At 29.8% G+C, this 16,505-nt stretch overlaps 1 protein-coding gene across 1 annotated transcript; it reads right to left on the bottom strand.

Annotated features, from left to right (window-relative positions):
- Nucleotides 1–4,630: 4,630 nt before the first annotated feature.
- Nucleotides 4,631–6,732, bottom strand: LOC11432718 (cathepsin 7). Its single transcript, XM_003601451.1, has 4 exons — nt 6,668–6,732; nt 5,974–6,217; nt 4,980–5,102; nt 4,631–4,897 (listed from the first exon to the last, which is right to left on the bottom strand). The coding sequence occupies exons 1-4, from the start codon at nt 6,730–6,732 to the stop codon at nt 4,631–4,633; spliced, it is 699 nt and encodes a 232-aa protein (XP_003601499.1).
- Between the last annotated feature and the right edge of the window lie 9,773 nt (nt 6,733–16,505).

Here is a 16,505-nt window from a genome sequence, read left to right as displayed (position 1 = left end):
CAAAATGGGAAGAAGAAATTTTATGAATGTAACTGATAAATTTAAGGACATTCAGATGAAAAAAATTTGATGTGAAATTTTAATTGTTCTAAGCCAGTCATGTAGTGTAAATTAATTAAGATTGAACACCTAAATATAATTAAGTCAAGATTACATTAGGGGTCCTTTATCTTATTTATTTTTAACACTTTGATCCTTTATCTTTATTTTTTTCCGTTTAGGTCCTTTACATATACATCTTTTTTCTCATTTTTTTATTAAAAATGAAAAAAATCCAGAAATATAATGATTTCTTCCTTTGAATCTTCATCATCTTCTTTAAATAAATAAAAAATCTACTAAAACATATATGCAAATATCGTGAATTAATGTTATATTCACCTTAAATCTTCTTTTAAACACAAAATTCAAAACCTTAATTTCACAAATGTTGCAAGGCGGATGGTGGAGGGTTAGTCACCGACAAAAGAGTTAGGCTTTACAAAAGTTAAGATTGTTCTGGAAACAACAAAATTGATGTGCAAAGCTGCTCTCAATTTTTGGGTTATTTTTATGTCGGGTTTGAATATTGAGTTAGAAAATAATAATAATAATAATAATAATAATAATAATAATAATAATAATAATAATAATAATATACGGTGTAACAATTTATATAACGAATTTTTTTTTTGTGATGAAACTAAATCTCTTTCTCCATAGGGTTTTGATTTTTGTGTTTAAAATAAGATTTGAGGTGAACGTAACATTCATTCATGATATTTGTAAATATATTTGTTGAGAAATTTTTTTTAATTCAATGAAGATGATGAACATCTTTATCATAATTATGGATTTTTTCATTTTTAATAAAAATATATTTTAAAAAATAAAATTATGTATTTTTTAATAAAAAAAATGAGAAATAGGATGTATACGTGCTTTTATGAGATAAAAGACCTAAACGGAATCTTTCAACAAAAAAAAAAAACTAAACGGAAAAAAATAAAGATAAAACACCAAAGTGTTACAAATAAATAAATAAGATAAATGACCTATAATGTAATTCTGTCTATAATTTAATAAAAATTAAAAGTATTAAAAGTTAGGGTTAATTACGTTTTAGGTCCCTATAAATAGGCGTGTTTCCAACATTAGTCCCTACTTAAATTTTATTAAATTTTTGGTCCCCAACGTTTTTTTCCATTAGCAAAATAGGTCCTTGCTATTAATTGTTGCTGATTGAGCAAACGGAGAAGCACACAAGGATGCCACATCTGACTTTTTTTTGTATAATATGTTTTTAGTCCCTGCAAAATTGAGGCATTTTAAGTTTAGTCCTTACTTAATTTTAATAGTTGTTTTAGTCCTTACAAAAATATTATGCACTCAGTATTAGTCCCTGCTCAATTCAAATTTGTTCAATTTAAGCTTAAACTCTTGTATATTGCCACTAGTTTTGCATGAAATGGGAGCATATGGGTTGGTTCGAATTAATATGGAATTATTTTCCCACGCTCTTTCAATATTTTGCCCCTGGTTAATGATATTAGGTTCTATTCAAATAATCTATGCCGATTCAACATCTTTCGGTCAATGTAATTTAAAAAAAAAAAAAAAAAGCTTATTCTTCGGTATCTCATATGGGTTTCATAATTCTAGGAATTGGTTCTATAAGTGATATTGGGTTCAACGAGGCTGTTTTACAAATAATATCTCATGGATTTATTGGCGCTACACTTTTTTTCTTGGCAGGAACTAGTTATGATAAATTAAGTTTTCTTTATCTTACCGAAATGGGCGGAATGCTATCACAATGCCAAAAATATTCACGATTTTCACTATCTTATCGATGACTTCTCTTGCATTGTCGGGCATGATTGGTTTTGTTGCCGAATTGATAGTTTCTTTTTTTGAATAATTATTAGTCAAAAATATCTTTTCATGATGAAAATACTATCATAACTAGTTTTAGTAGGTTTTTCAGTCCCTACAAAAAAAATTAATTCTAGTTTTAGTTACTGCTAAAACAAAGTTTGTTTAATTATCCTTAAATTCTTAAAATTTTGAACGATTTTTTTGAGACAAGTTTAGAACACTATGAAAGGTTCAATTACTAAAATTTAGAATTTTTTTAACATCAAACGAATTAAATATGAATTTTTGAAAACGATAAAAGTTAAAGATAAATGTAATAAAATCTGGACATATAAATCAAATTTTGCGATAATTTTTTGCGGATGAACTTTTAGTAATGTTCTTAACACGTCTATAAAAAATTGTTAAAAAATTTAAGAGTTTAAACATAAATTAAACAAATTTGAATTGAGCAGAGACTAATATTGAGTGCATAATATTTTTGTAAGAACTATAACAACTATTAAAATTAAGTAAGGACTAAACTTAAAATGCCTCAATTGTATAGGGATTAAAAACATATTTAACCCAACAAGAAAAAGTCAGATGTGGCATCCACGTGTGCTTCACCGTTTGCTCAATTAGCAACAATTAACAACGAGGACCTATTTTACTAACGGAAAAAAAACGTTGGGGATCAAAAATTTAATAAAATTTAAGTATGGATTAATGTTGGAAACACGCCTATTTATAGGGACCTAAAAAAACGTTGATTCAATGAAGATGATGAACATCTTCATCATAATTCTGGATTTTTTCATTTTTAATAAAAATATATTTAAAAAAATAAAATTATGTATTTTTTTAATAAAAAAAAAATGAGAAAAAGGATGTATATGTGCTTTTGTGAAAGATAAAAGACCTAAACGGAAAAAAATAAAGATAAAGGACCAAAGTGTTACAAATAAATAAGATAAAGGACCTCTAATGTAATCATGTCTATAATTTAATAAAAATTAAAAGTTACCTTATGATTAAAATTGATTTTTTTTAAAAAAAAATTGACTTATTTATGACATTTAATGTTGTCAATGTATATTACATTTTGATTGGTTGATATCATGAAGGGGTTAATACGCTCTAAACAAGAGAGGGTAATTTAGAAAAAACCGATATGTAAGGGTCGGGGTTTGAACCCCGGAAAACCCTCTTCTCCAGATTTAAAATGTGTGATCTCTAACCATGAAACTATTTGAAAAAAAAAAAATTGATATTATTGTTAGAATTATGAATTTGATGCAAAAAAAAAAACTACTGGGATATAAAATGTTTTCATTGTCACTTTAACACACTTCATGTGCACCTACAGAATCGAAATGCGCTTCTCAGTTCAGCCAATACATAATATCTTGTGTGTGAATCTTTACATGCGAAAAATCAGAAATTGAATAATCAAAATCCTTCTACTTCAACTATAAACAGAATGCCATGAAAAGCACATATAAATAACATGCCAACTCAAAATAGATGTGCAAGAATTAGTTTACTCAGACACAAACAAATCTTGCAGTCATACAAAACACATAAATGTCACACTTGATGAGCACTCGTGTATGAGCATCCACAATCCCCAGTTTTCTCCATGTGATGGCATCCTCCAATAGGATTATTAAAAACAATCTTTTGTAAAGATTTATGCTTTATTTTGGTCTTTCTGGCTTTGCTGTATACAACCTGCCAAAATGACATTTCAGACCCAGAATATTAACATCAGAAGAGTAACACATAGTCAAGGGCTCATGCATGTTACGAAAAACTCCTAACATATAAATAAGCAATCATGCAAGTTAACATTGTAGAAAGTACTACTTACATTGAGTTATTTTGTAACTTCCATGACAACAAGAAAGAACATTTATGATTGCAAGGTCTTTTATTTACTAAAATGAGCTTCAATTGGGGCTCCACTCCCCGTCTTTTCTACATAAATGCCTCTACCACATATAAACTGCAAGGAGTTCTTTGCCACTAAACTAAGCGTACACCTCCAAACGTATGCCAGTAGTCTGCCAACTACTCTATTTTATCCAAAATCATCAAAATAATTTCTGTCATTAGGAAATCATACAAATTCCAAATCGAAAACTTCGGACAAGGCAGCTCTGGAGTGCTTGGACATTTTTTACCACTCAACTCATGAATATTTGCAGACATAGCAACATCATCTCAGCTCTACTTGTATTTTAACTGAAATAGTACTCTGGTGCCCTGCAATTTCGGATTATTTAGTCCAAAAAGCGTAAAATACCTTCCAAAACACACCATTTTTTTTGGATTTTATAATCTGAATAGGGTGCGTGAAAAGGTTGGAGGATAGGATAAGAAATTCTCAGGAAATTTTGTTGTGGGCATTGGCTAATTAGAGAAGATAGTCATAGAAGTGCTTGCTTAATAAATTATGTGTGATTAAAATGATTACAAATCAACTCGAGTAAAAGAAAACAGGAAGTAATTGAATAATCCTAGAAAAGATCGAAACACAATCTATCATTATGTTGAGCACTTGTAAAATAATTAAAAGCTAAGTATTTATGAGGTTCTTAGCTTAAATTAATTAAACGATAATTTTGAGTGAACTTGTACTCAACATAATACGTGGTCAACATAATACAGCAATGTTCATCTAAAACTCAAAACATAATAGAACTCAGTCTAATAATCCTTCAAAAAGACCACCAAATAAGCAGTTAGATTTGCCAACCAAAAAAAAAACCACTTGAAAAAGTATAAGTGGCTAGCCGCCTTGCTTAATCTTGTGTGGGGCAAAACCTCCATCTATTAGTCGCTTATCAGTACCACACATGATATCTATGTTGAACTTCGCATATCCCTCCTTGCCCCAGCCTTCACCATGGCTGTTTTGGACAATCCAATAATGCACCAGCTCTCCCTCAATCCTCTCAGATCCGAAACCAATCACAAGTAAGGCGTGATCCCCAACATGATTGTTTACTGTCTTTACGAATGCATTAGCATCTGCAGGACCGTTGTAAATACCATCCTATAATTGTAAAAACGAAAAAACAAACAAATAAGTCAAATGTTATATTGATTTTTCACTAAAAATCAAAATATATACTTACGCCTTTATAGTCACCCATCTCCTTAATCCACTTCACCTCTACAGCGATCGGTCCTTCATCCCTCAGATGCTCCTTCATCTTCCTAAATGGTAACCACTTACACCTTATAATTTTACAAACAACCTACAGTAAATTAAATAATAAAAAAAATGTTATTAACTCAACCAATAAAAAATAGGAAAAAATATTATTGATGAAAAGAGAAACTCATTCCCAACAAAAATAAAATAAAATTGAAGGATGGAAAAGAGCAAAAGATGGAAGCTTTGGTAGCAACCACGAAGCTAGCGAAAATTCTACACACGGGTCAAATATAAAGAAAAATAATTTTTTTTAAACCAATATATGAAATCTACAGAAATTTTTTATAGGTCTAATCCTTAAAAAAAAATTACTCAATTTTTGTCTCATCTTTTTAAAGTTTTACAAAAAAAAAGTGTTTTTAGTCTTGCATTAATCACTATAATAATAATTAACGGCTAAAGTTAAACAAAGTCTTAGGTACTTAACTTAAAAATTGCCAAGTGTGGTAGATACTAATAACAAATTTAATCCAAAAGTTAACCAATAACTAAAAATAATCAATATAATTTTTTCTTATATGAAATGTAAATCAAAGTAACAACAGCAACAAATGAAATACAAACTGACAACAAATATTTAAAAAAAGTTGGGCATAACGTGTTTTAAGAAGTTAATTTTATCCATAATTAAATGATTAATAAATAGATTATTAATGTCTTTTTAATGTAAATAAATAGATTATTTGCAAGAATTTATTATATCTGTTTAACTTGTTATTGAGATTGAAAATATCAAACTAATACAAATAAATCAGTCCATCATATAGTAATTTTTTTACTTTCTTATTTATGCTAATTTTCAACAAACAAAATTGTTTGAAGTATCTAAATATTTATTATTTGGAGTAGTTAAATATAAATAGATACCACAAATTGAAGAATAGTTTCTTTTTTGAGTTTTGATATGTTACCTCACGGTTTTGAGGTGGTGGTCCATAGACTCCTCTATACGGCCATGACTCCTCGCGAACACACCCATGGTTTCTCATCCAATTATAGGCGTCAGTAAGCGTCATACCATCCTGGTTCTGCTTTTCATTTTTAACCAGATTATCCCAAATGTCTTGAGGTGAAAATTGAATCCGAGGATTCACACCCCTTTCTTTGTGATACAGGTACTCCACAGCAGCATAAGGAGGAAAGGCGAAACAACATCTTCATAACATTAAAATTAATCAATATTTGAACTATAAAAATAAAAAGGATAAATTACTTTTTGTTCCCTTAACTAAATTTTGAATTATTTTGGTCCATTAATTTTCTCTCCGTTACACATTTTCGTCATTTCCGTTAAATTCAATTAAAAAAAACGTTAGGGTTTATATAACTCAGCAACACCATCAACATCAACATGAAAATATTTTTTATTAAACCAATGTCATAATGACATGTGTACAACATTTAATATTTTTTATTAAACCCTACGTTTTTTAATTAAATTTAACGGAAATGACTAAAATGTGTAACGGAGAAAAAATTAAGGAATCAAAATAATTTAAAATCTAGTTAGAGGATCAAACTGAAATCAATTAAATAGTTAAGGGACTAAAAATGTAATTTAACCTAATAAAAATAAAAATTTAGCAATGTTAAAAAGATACTTACCTTCCTTTTTTCTGGTTCCTAACGGGGTTTAAAAAACCCGAATCCCGCAAATCGAATTTATCCATCACGTCAAGACCTTCAAATTTAAACAATTTAAACGTGTGGTTAAAAACACTAAAACACCCTATCTAATCTAATTAGTTTTAAAACAAATTTCATTAATCAGTTAAAACACCAAACACACCCTATCTAATCAGTTTGAAAGCAAATAAGAGTTCAAAAACAGTTTTCTCAACTAAATGAGCAATCAGAGTTCAGCTTTCAACGTATACACATAAACTTAATCAGAATTCAGCTTCAACACATAAACAGCTTTCACATCATAATCAGAATTCAGCATAATTCAGCAAGCAGCCACACATAATTCAACTTACGCATAATTAACAAACGCATAATGAAATATCAGGCCACATAATAATCATAACAATCAGAATTCAGCTACCAAAGTTAATAATCATAAGAATCATGAAGAAGTTACTTTATTTTCATATACACTACCACACTGGATGAGGATTCTAGAAAATGGTGGGTTTCTAAATATGATTTGGGGCAACATTTGGTATTATGTGTTTGACTAAAAACTTAAAAATGGTTTTAGCCACGATAACTGTGTTCACTGTTTTTTACCATTTTCAAAATAATTATTATTCTTGACTTTAATTCTGGACATAAATTCGGTTTATTAATTTGGCACTTTTACCTTACTATTTCAATTTTCATTCTGGCTTGAAACAACCATTAAGTCTGGGCAATAGTCTCGGTATGAATTTACCTTCAATTGACAAACATTAACAATAATGCATTTTTTTATTTGAATAAAGTTAACAATACTGCATTTAACTATTTATAGTTTCTGTCAAAATAAATTTCTTGAAATAAATATATATTAACAATGGAAATGACAAAAGGGTCAATTTAATTTAGCATTAGACATAAAGCCGGTTCACCTTTTGTTAATGGTTGAAAAAACTTTTTGTATGTTACCCAAAAAGAGTTGGTTGTCTATGCTAACCAACACCCTACCTTAATCTATCATCTTACTTGCAGATGACAGAAAAGGCACTGTTCAGATTGTGGTAGATTTATTTAGCATTTTCATTCTCTTGGTATTCCATTATTTTCAATTTATTAGGGCAATATACAATAATTTCAAAGGTTTAGACAATTTATTCTGAAATATGTTATTGGAGTAACTTCATGCAAGTATTATATCATGTAATTTTTAACCATATTTTTTAGCATTTATTAAAAAAAAAAAAAAAAAAATTTAGCATGTAAGGTTTGTCGCAATTTATACTTCTACGGTTTATATTCCTTGGATGAAGTGGGTTATTCTTTTCCTAAAAATAAAAACAAAAGTCTTCACTAGACGACTACAAATTTCATTTTATAGCTACTAGTATATCAACCATACTAACTGAACTCCAACCGACTAATAACAGATTGAGAAGTATTCTTCTCTATCTTATATGCATATACATATTGACCTTAGAAATCCATAGTGCAAAGAACCTTTGTTTTTGTTTTTTTAAGTAAGAACCTTTGTTAAGTATTACCACTTTACATTTTTTGTTCCCTTTGTTACCAAAATAAAATATTCATGACAGTAAGTGTAACAATGTCTTTTTAAGAAAACCAAAATTACTTACCAACAACAGCAAACAGTTTCAGCGCAAATCAACACAAACGAACATGCAGGATCCGTAGAAAGTGAAAAAAGATAGAGTGAAATAAAATGATAGGTATGATATAGAGGGAAAAAAAAAAATAGATCTAGAACAAACTCACCTTCTTGTAGCTATGAAGGGAGGCAACGGTCCTCTTAGTGTGGACAATAGAGAGAGGAGAATAAGTAATAGAAAAAGTTGTTAGGCAATGGTTTTTAAGGGTGCACAAAGGGGATATACTGATAGTGACAGAAGTAGGGTTTAAGGTTGTTATGCAATGGGGTCCTTCAAAAAATATAATGTTGTGAGGCAATGGGAGAATTTGGATTAAATTGATAATAAAAATAAGGGTTAAATATATTTTTAATCCTTGCGTTTTACGTCCCTTTGAAGAATAATTCCTACACTTTATTAAATGTTTTTAAAATCTCCACATTTTATCTCTATTATCAAAATTAGTCCATGCTGTTAATTCTCTAACGGAACGATGACAGTTAGTGGGTCTCAATTATTTTAAGGTTAAATTTGTTTTTAGTCCCTATATTTTGCGTGACTTTGAAAAATAGTCCTTATTATTTTAGGGGTTTTAAAAACATTTGTTGAAATCTAAGGATTATTTTTCAAAGTCACGCAAAATGTAAGGACCAAAAACATATTTAACCTTAAAATAATTGGGACTTACTAACTGCCACATCAACATTCCGTTGGAGAATTTTCAGCCGGGACTAATTTTGATAACGGAGATAAACTGTGAGGATTTTAAAAACATTTAATGAAATGTAGAGACTATTCTTTAAATAAGCGCAAAATGTAAGGACTAAAAAAATATTTATTCCTAAAAATAATAATAACGGTACGTCTGAATATTTATAGGGATCATTTACTTAATTAACCCTAAAAATAATTACTTGTTTTTTTTATGATATGACTCTGACCCCATTTATTAAAATTTATGGATTCGTCCCCGGGTTCGAACCGCCATCACAACATCCAACCTAATAATTTCACATGGGAACATTAATTTGTTTCCATTATTTATAATTTCACCTTATTTTGTATGGAATAATCTAAATCTATTATGATAATTTTTACTAAGAGAGTATAAATCTAAACAAAGTATTTCGTCAATAGAGAGTCCAAGAAGAAGTAAAAATACTCCCTCTACTTTATTATATAAGTGTCTCATTTAGGATATTTTTTTTTAAGGAAATTAGGGTATTTTTTGTTTTGAATTAATTATCACTATAATATAAGAAAATATTAATATTTTTTCTATTAATAGATCTTTATTTATCGCATTTCTATTCGTCTAGCTATCTTATTAACTCCAATTAATATAATTGTTTTTTATCAAAATAATAATAATAATAATAATAAAATTGTTTTAATAATCCTTAAAAAAATTGTTTTAATAAATTAAACTCGTTTTACAATTAATAATTTTCTTAAATACTATACACTAATCTAATGTGATATTTATAATGACAATAAGAGAATTAAAAGTAGAAAGAGGGAGTACAAAAGTTTAGGATTTTTTTATTTTATTTTTTACTAAAAGTTTAGTAGGGGTTATTTAACTAAAAAGATAAAATCACAATCATGATTACACGACTTTCAAAACTAAAAGGACAAAACAATGCAAAGAAGAGAGAACTTGATTTTCAACATGTCACTGTCACATTACTCAAAAAAAGAAAAAAATCAAGTCAATATCACAGTATGCAGCCAGTGCATATGTTCCCTACCGAGTGTCTCCAAAAATTGTTAGTGTACCATATTGATTATGCTTTTCCTCATATCATGTATTCATATATCTTTGAAGGAAAAAAAATTGAGTAATATTATTTTTAATTTTTATGATATTTTCTGTCATTTATATTTGAGATTAAAAAAAATATTCCACAAAGTTTAACTCCACTTACGATGTGAAAATTATTAAATTAGACACATTTACTCAAATTTAACTGAGTGTTAAAATAAATCTTTTATCATATCATATCATTAAAATGGTCTTGAATATAGAAATGCAATTCCCACTAAATCGGAAAATATAAATGGAACAAAATATACAAACTGTAATTTTTCATCGACACTTTTAAAATAAACACTGGTTCATATATAATATCCTGAATTGTTGTCACATAACTGCAAAACTTATGAGATATACCTATACATACACAAAACGAAACAACGCTGCTCCACTGACAACAAACAAAGAAAATCATAATAATGATAATAAAACAAACTCTGCTCCATTACTCATGCCTTGTTTGAATTATAAGAGAAAGTGAAGGAAGAAAATGTAAAAGGAACAAAAAAAAAAAAAAAGCAACCAATTCACCTTTTAAATTAGAGATGATAATGGATATCCATAAAAATATTGTAGTATGATATTTGTTTCTGTTCCGATAGATAAATATTATACCCAAGTGCGAATCTCGTAGATACTGTAGTACGGATAATGACTACGGTATTGAGGTATTCATGGAATTTTGATTTTTTTTTTTTAAAACTTAAATTTTAAATATCTATTATAATTTCATAACTGATGCATAATCGATTCAAAATTCATAAACCAATCAAATTCTATGATCCATACAAACTTTGTGGTCCTTACATAATCTATACAAATTCTTCAAGTTCATGCAAATTTTCAACTAATCGACGTCTAAAAAAAGTATGAGAAGACTTATGTATTCCAAAATTAAAAAAAAAAGGGTATAAATGTAAAAAAAGACTTTTAAGAATTTTTCAACTAATCAGAAACTAGTATTATTTTAGAAAGTCGGATAATTTGGTTAAATATGTTTTTGGTCCCTATAAATATGTTAACTTTTCATTTTAGTCCTCCAAAAATTTTTCATCTTCACTTTTGGCCCCTCTTTAAAGTAAATTCATATGTAGACTTCATACTTTTGAATAAAATTTTGCAGAAAAATTTATAATATTATAAGGATCTCTACCAAAAAGAATTAGAATTTTTTTACCAAAATATGAATTAAATATGAATTTTTATATTTTTTGTGGTAAAAAATTCATATTTAATTTATGTTTTGTTAAAAATTCTAATATTTTTGGGGAGTGATTTTTTACAATATTCTACATATTTTTGCACAATTTCATTAGAAAATACAAAAATTTACTTAAAAATAGGGACCAAAAGTAGTGTTTGAAAATTTTATAGGGACTAAAAGTTGAAGAAAACTTTTAAGAGGGACTAAAATGAAAAGTTGGTATATTTATAGGGACCAAAAATATATTTAACCCTAAATAATTTAGTAATTTATCTAATTTATTAACGAGTATGGATACATGTGGGCACGAGTACCATCAAATCTATATTTGTATCCATAAATCAATGGTTAGTTAAATACGAGCTTATTTTTAACAAAAACAAAACGACATTCTTTCATTCAAATCAATAGATTACATCATTCAACACCGCTAAAAACGTAAAGGATGAATCCGCGAAGAAACTCACAACCTTCAAGTTAATAGCATATAACAGCATAATGCCTACAAAAATATATGATCAAATTAAAATGATTGGAATACACATATCTCCGGATCTGCAACGTTGACGTCTAATTCTTTAATTGAATAATTGATCTTCGATATGAATCAAATGAGCACCGCAACAATACGGAAAATCAAACAACGCTGCACAAGACGACGGACAACAGACCATCACACTCGGGTGACGAAATCAAGAAGAAAAAATCTAGATCTATGTGAAAAATCACTTATTTATATTGAATTAGAGAGAAAAAGGTGAAGAGAGGTGATTTCAGGTAAAAAATTGATCCAAAATCACCCCTCAATGAAGAAACTTGAAAAAACCTAGAGAGAAAAAAACTAGGGCTAGCTTGTTAGAGAGAAAATTTGGTGAATCAGGCGATAGTTAAAATACGAGCTTATTATTCTCATGGATGTCCGTTAAGCTATTCACCCTATGCATGTGGCAACTTTTATCTCCGGACGCTCGTGGGAATGGTTTTTTTTTTCTTCTTTCATCCCTATCCTAAATTCTCACATTTCTATCCTCCACATGATGGCTTTATCAATTAACTTCCGGTCTAGCTTGGACAATGCTTCTCCATGTGAAATGCGGATTAAAACCTATTCTGTTGTGTAGAAAAATGTACCTTAGAAATTAAGTAACGACTTTTTTAAGAAAGTGGCTAACAAGCTCTCTCCATGATTGATTTTTTAGGAAAGAAGAGGGAACAAGAAGGGTGATACATGTCAAATTAATGTTATTTAATACAGCATTTATCGACTTATTTGACAAGTAATTCAATTTTGAAAACCGCAATTATATATAAATATTGTATATATCACAAAACTATGCCATGAAGCTCAGCGCCGTCCCTAAGAATTCGGAGGCTCGGCTCTGGGAATGAAAAGAGGCCAGTGATAAAATCAAAACGTATTTTTTTTTAAAAAAACAATGTTCTATTTATATTTTTTAAAAGATAAATATAAGGTGCCGTATATATGTGGTATACCCAAAGGTGAAAATGACTACCGTATACATGAGGAACTCCCACCTAACACTAAAAGCAAGAGGACCTAATTATAATAGGCCTAAAAGGCTAAAACAAGGGGACATAAAATAGCTGGGGGTATTAAAAAAAAAATTGGAGGGCAGTAGTACTAGTGGGTATTAAAAAAAAATTAAGGCCCATGACTGCCCCCTCAGGGCCGGGTCTGATGAAGCTATTATGTTTGTTTCCCCTCACCTTTTCGTAGGTTTTGGACATGACTGCTTCAATACGGAACAAAGTGAGGCAAGCACACACGTCAGAAACTAAACCAGAGCATCACGTAGACATATGATGACAGGTTCGATATGTTAGACGAGCTCAACGATGTGAAAGCGAACCAAAACAGAGAGTTTCATAAGGAAATATTAAAGGCGGTTCGCTAGGTGAGTTTTGGCTTGCCTAGCGAACTAAGATGGGTCAAGAAAACATTTTAAGACAAGCTTTTTTCTCCAAGGACGAAATCTTGATTCGCTACGCAAGCCTTTCTCCGCCTAACGAACTTAAAAAAACATAACCTCTATAAATAGAGGCTTACATATAGCGACGGAGGGAGTAATAACTAGTCTAGCAGTGTATCAATTTTCCCCCAATTTAAATTACTTATAATAACACGAGAGAAATTAAATTCTCAAAATCTAAGACATATGTATAATTAAGAAGTAGTATGATTTGGTTTGGTAAAATTAATTCGAAAAAATAATTGAACCAATCAACTATAATAGCCAAAATCAACCTTGAAACAATCTGTACAACAATTAGGGAATGATATTTTTTTATTGATATGCTACCACCACCAGATGTAGCCAACAACTGATTGTAATTAATAAGCTCTGTCCCCTCTGATCTCTGATTTTTTTCGCTTTATGTAATTTACAAGCAAGCTCTGATATTCTCCAACTTACTGCAGCTAGCTAGCTACAACCTTTTACGACTTCTTGTGTTGTTGTGAGACCTGGGTTCTAATTTTGTGTTGGTTAGGACTTAGGATTCATTTTTTGTGTTGCTATATGATTTCATACAAACTAATATATGCATATATTATGTCCATATTCATGTAATGGTATAGCAAAATGATAAACATGAATGTGGAATTTTATTTGATATAACAATCTTCTATATAGTAAGATTGACAATTTTTGTGTTGGATTGGGCAATACATGGTTTCACTCTGATTCTCCATTAGTAAATAGTAAGATTACTGGTATTTTTTTTTTCTATCATTTTAATCCAAGATGATGACAAAAATGCTAACAACCTTAAACCCATTCTCTCACTATCCCTTTGTCCCCCACCAACTCACAACCTTAAAAGTTAAAACCCCTTCACTGGTTATGGCGTGGAGAAAGGACGTCCTCTTTTTTTTTTGTCTCTATTCACAACATATTAAATGCAGAGGAAATAGTACGAAACTACCGTCCTCCTCTCTCCCACTAACTAAAGCAAGTCACCAACAATATCAGATGCTCGTTCGTTTGCTATGCGGAAAAAGAGGAAGGAAAGTTTGCATGAAAAACAAAACCTTAAAATTGTTCGTAATAATAAAAAAAAGAACATATAAAATAGTATAAAATATTTATAATTTTTGCTAATAATCAATTAAAGATATTTTTTTTAACAAGCAAAAATGATACTCCATCAGTCCCATATTAAGTGACACGGTTGACCTTGTTACACATATCAATGAATAATTTTGATCTTAAATAACTTTATTAATCTCTTAGAAAAAATTATAAAAATTTGATATTTTAAAAATATTCATCGAGACGAATCCCTCATCTTATATAATATTATTTATCTTTTTATATTAGTGGAAAAATACGGTCAAAATATGTTTCGTCAATAGAGCATATTTTTTAAATAGGTCATCTATTGTAGGACGGAGAGAGTATATATTAACAAAAGATTATGCTCTCGAGCACAAGGAGTGGTGCGGAGGGAACTAGATAAAAAATAAAGCAACCAATCCTTAAGTTCAAAATAGAGATAAACAACTGTCAGTCAATCCCCAAACAAACAAGGGGTTGCTGCCACCACATATGGTAACCAAAAGGAAAACACACGTTTTTAGTTTTCAACCACGTTAGTGAAGTGATTTTTACCTTTTCCATAAGTTGCATGATAGATTTAACATTATTAGAGAACAACCTATGATTCCTTTCATTCCAAATAGCACAAATGCAACAGAGCCAGATCATATGCGAGAATGAACGGCGAGGAGTGTACCCTCTTGACGAATACACACCTAGCCAAGTCTTCATGTGTTGCCAAAGCGAGGCAAAAGTGGGGAAATGAATAATAAGATATTCTGCTGTTTCATATTGGCCACAACCTAAAACACACAATCGAGAATCAATGGGAATAACACCACGACGCCATAAGTTGTCCTCTGTAGACCACCAGTTGTGGAAAAGACGCCACACGCATATAGACACCTTCAAAGGAACGTATTTGTGCCACACCACTTCGGAAACAACATCATGGTCATGAATCTCCTGCCTCATGAGGATTTAATACACACCACAAACTGTATATCCATCGTCTGTGTTCGGACACCAAAGCCAAGCATCCATACTAGAATCCTGTAAAGACACATTAGCAAATAAAAGTTTCACTTCCTCCACTAACTCTTCCTCCCACGCCATCAACTGACGCCTCCATCCCCACACCTCTCCATCCTCCCCCCACCCTAAAACATGCATCTCTCCCACATTTAGGTTCTTGTGGATGGACAAGTCATATAACCTCTTAAATCTCTCCCTCAACGGCACCGACCCCACCCAACAATCCGACCAAAAAAATGTATTAAAGTCATTACCTACACACTTTGCAACGTTCGCTTCAAACCAACTCCCACCTTCAACTCCTATCCCCTCTAGGATTTTCGCAATCTCTCGCCACCACGCTGATCCCCTTCTACCTCCATCATTAATTAAATGTCAAAAATTATGTTTTGACATATGTGAGACACTCAAGTAGGTAAGTCATTTTAAGACAGAGAAAATACATAATATTCTCCTTATCTTTAAATATAAAGTATTCATTTGATAAAAAAGATATTTATAAATATAAAACCTTTTTTTAAAATTATTAGATATTTTTATTGTTTCATTTTAAAATAAACTCCTAATATCACTAATTGTTTTGAAATGTGAAAAACAGTATCAACTTAACTATACACACAAACACACACAAAGGGGTATTACTCCGTCCTTTTCAATAATTTTTACTTTGCATATATAAATACAAGAGTCAACTGATTGTGAGATTGATTTTATTTTTTATAGACGATTTTTTTTTTTGTTGATAAACTTTTTACAGACGAAATTACAATAATAATTTGAATCTCACATACATAACAATAAAATTGTTTAAAAAAATTAAACTCATTTTACAATTGGAATTAACTTGTACAATTAATATTATTTTTTTAACAAGACAATTTATAATTTTCTTAACGTACACTAATCAAATCTGATATCTATAACGAGAATAAGGGAGTTAAAAGTAAAAAGAGGGAGTACAAAGTTTAGGATTTTTTATCTTTTCTTAAAGTTTTAGTAGGGGTTGTTTAACAAAAATACTCGTATGAATTATATATGAATATAGATATCAATAAATGGAAAT

This window comes from Medicago truncatula, chromosome 3 (assembly GCF_003473485.1).
Source record: "Medicago truncatula cultivar Jemalong A17 chromosome 3, MtrunA17r5.0-ANR, whole genome shotgun sequence".
In the NCBI taxonomy this organism is placed as follows: domain Eukaryota; kingdom Viridiplantae; phylum Streptophyta; class Magnoliopsida; order Fabales; family Fabaceae; genus Medicago; species Medicago truncatula.
Note: the sequence above shows the minus strand (reverse complement) of the source record. Positions and strands in the feature narration are given on the sequence as shown.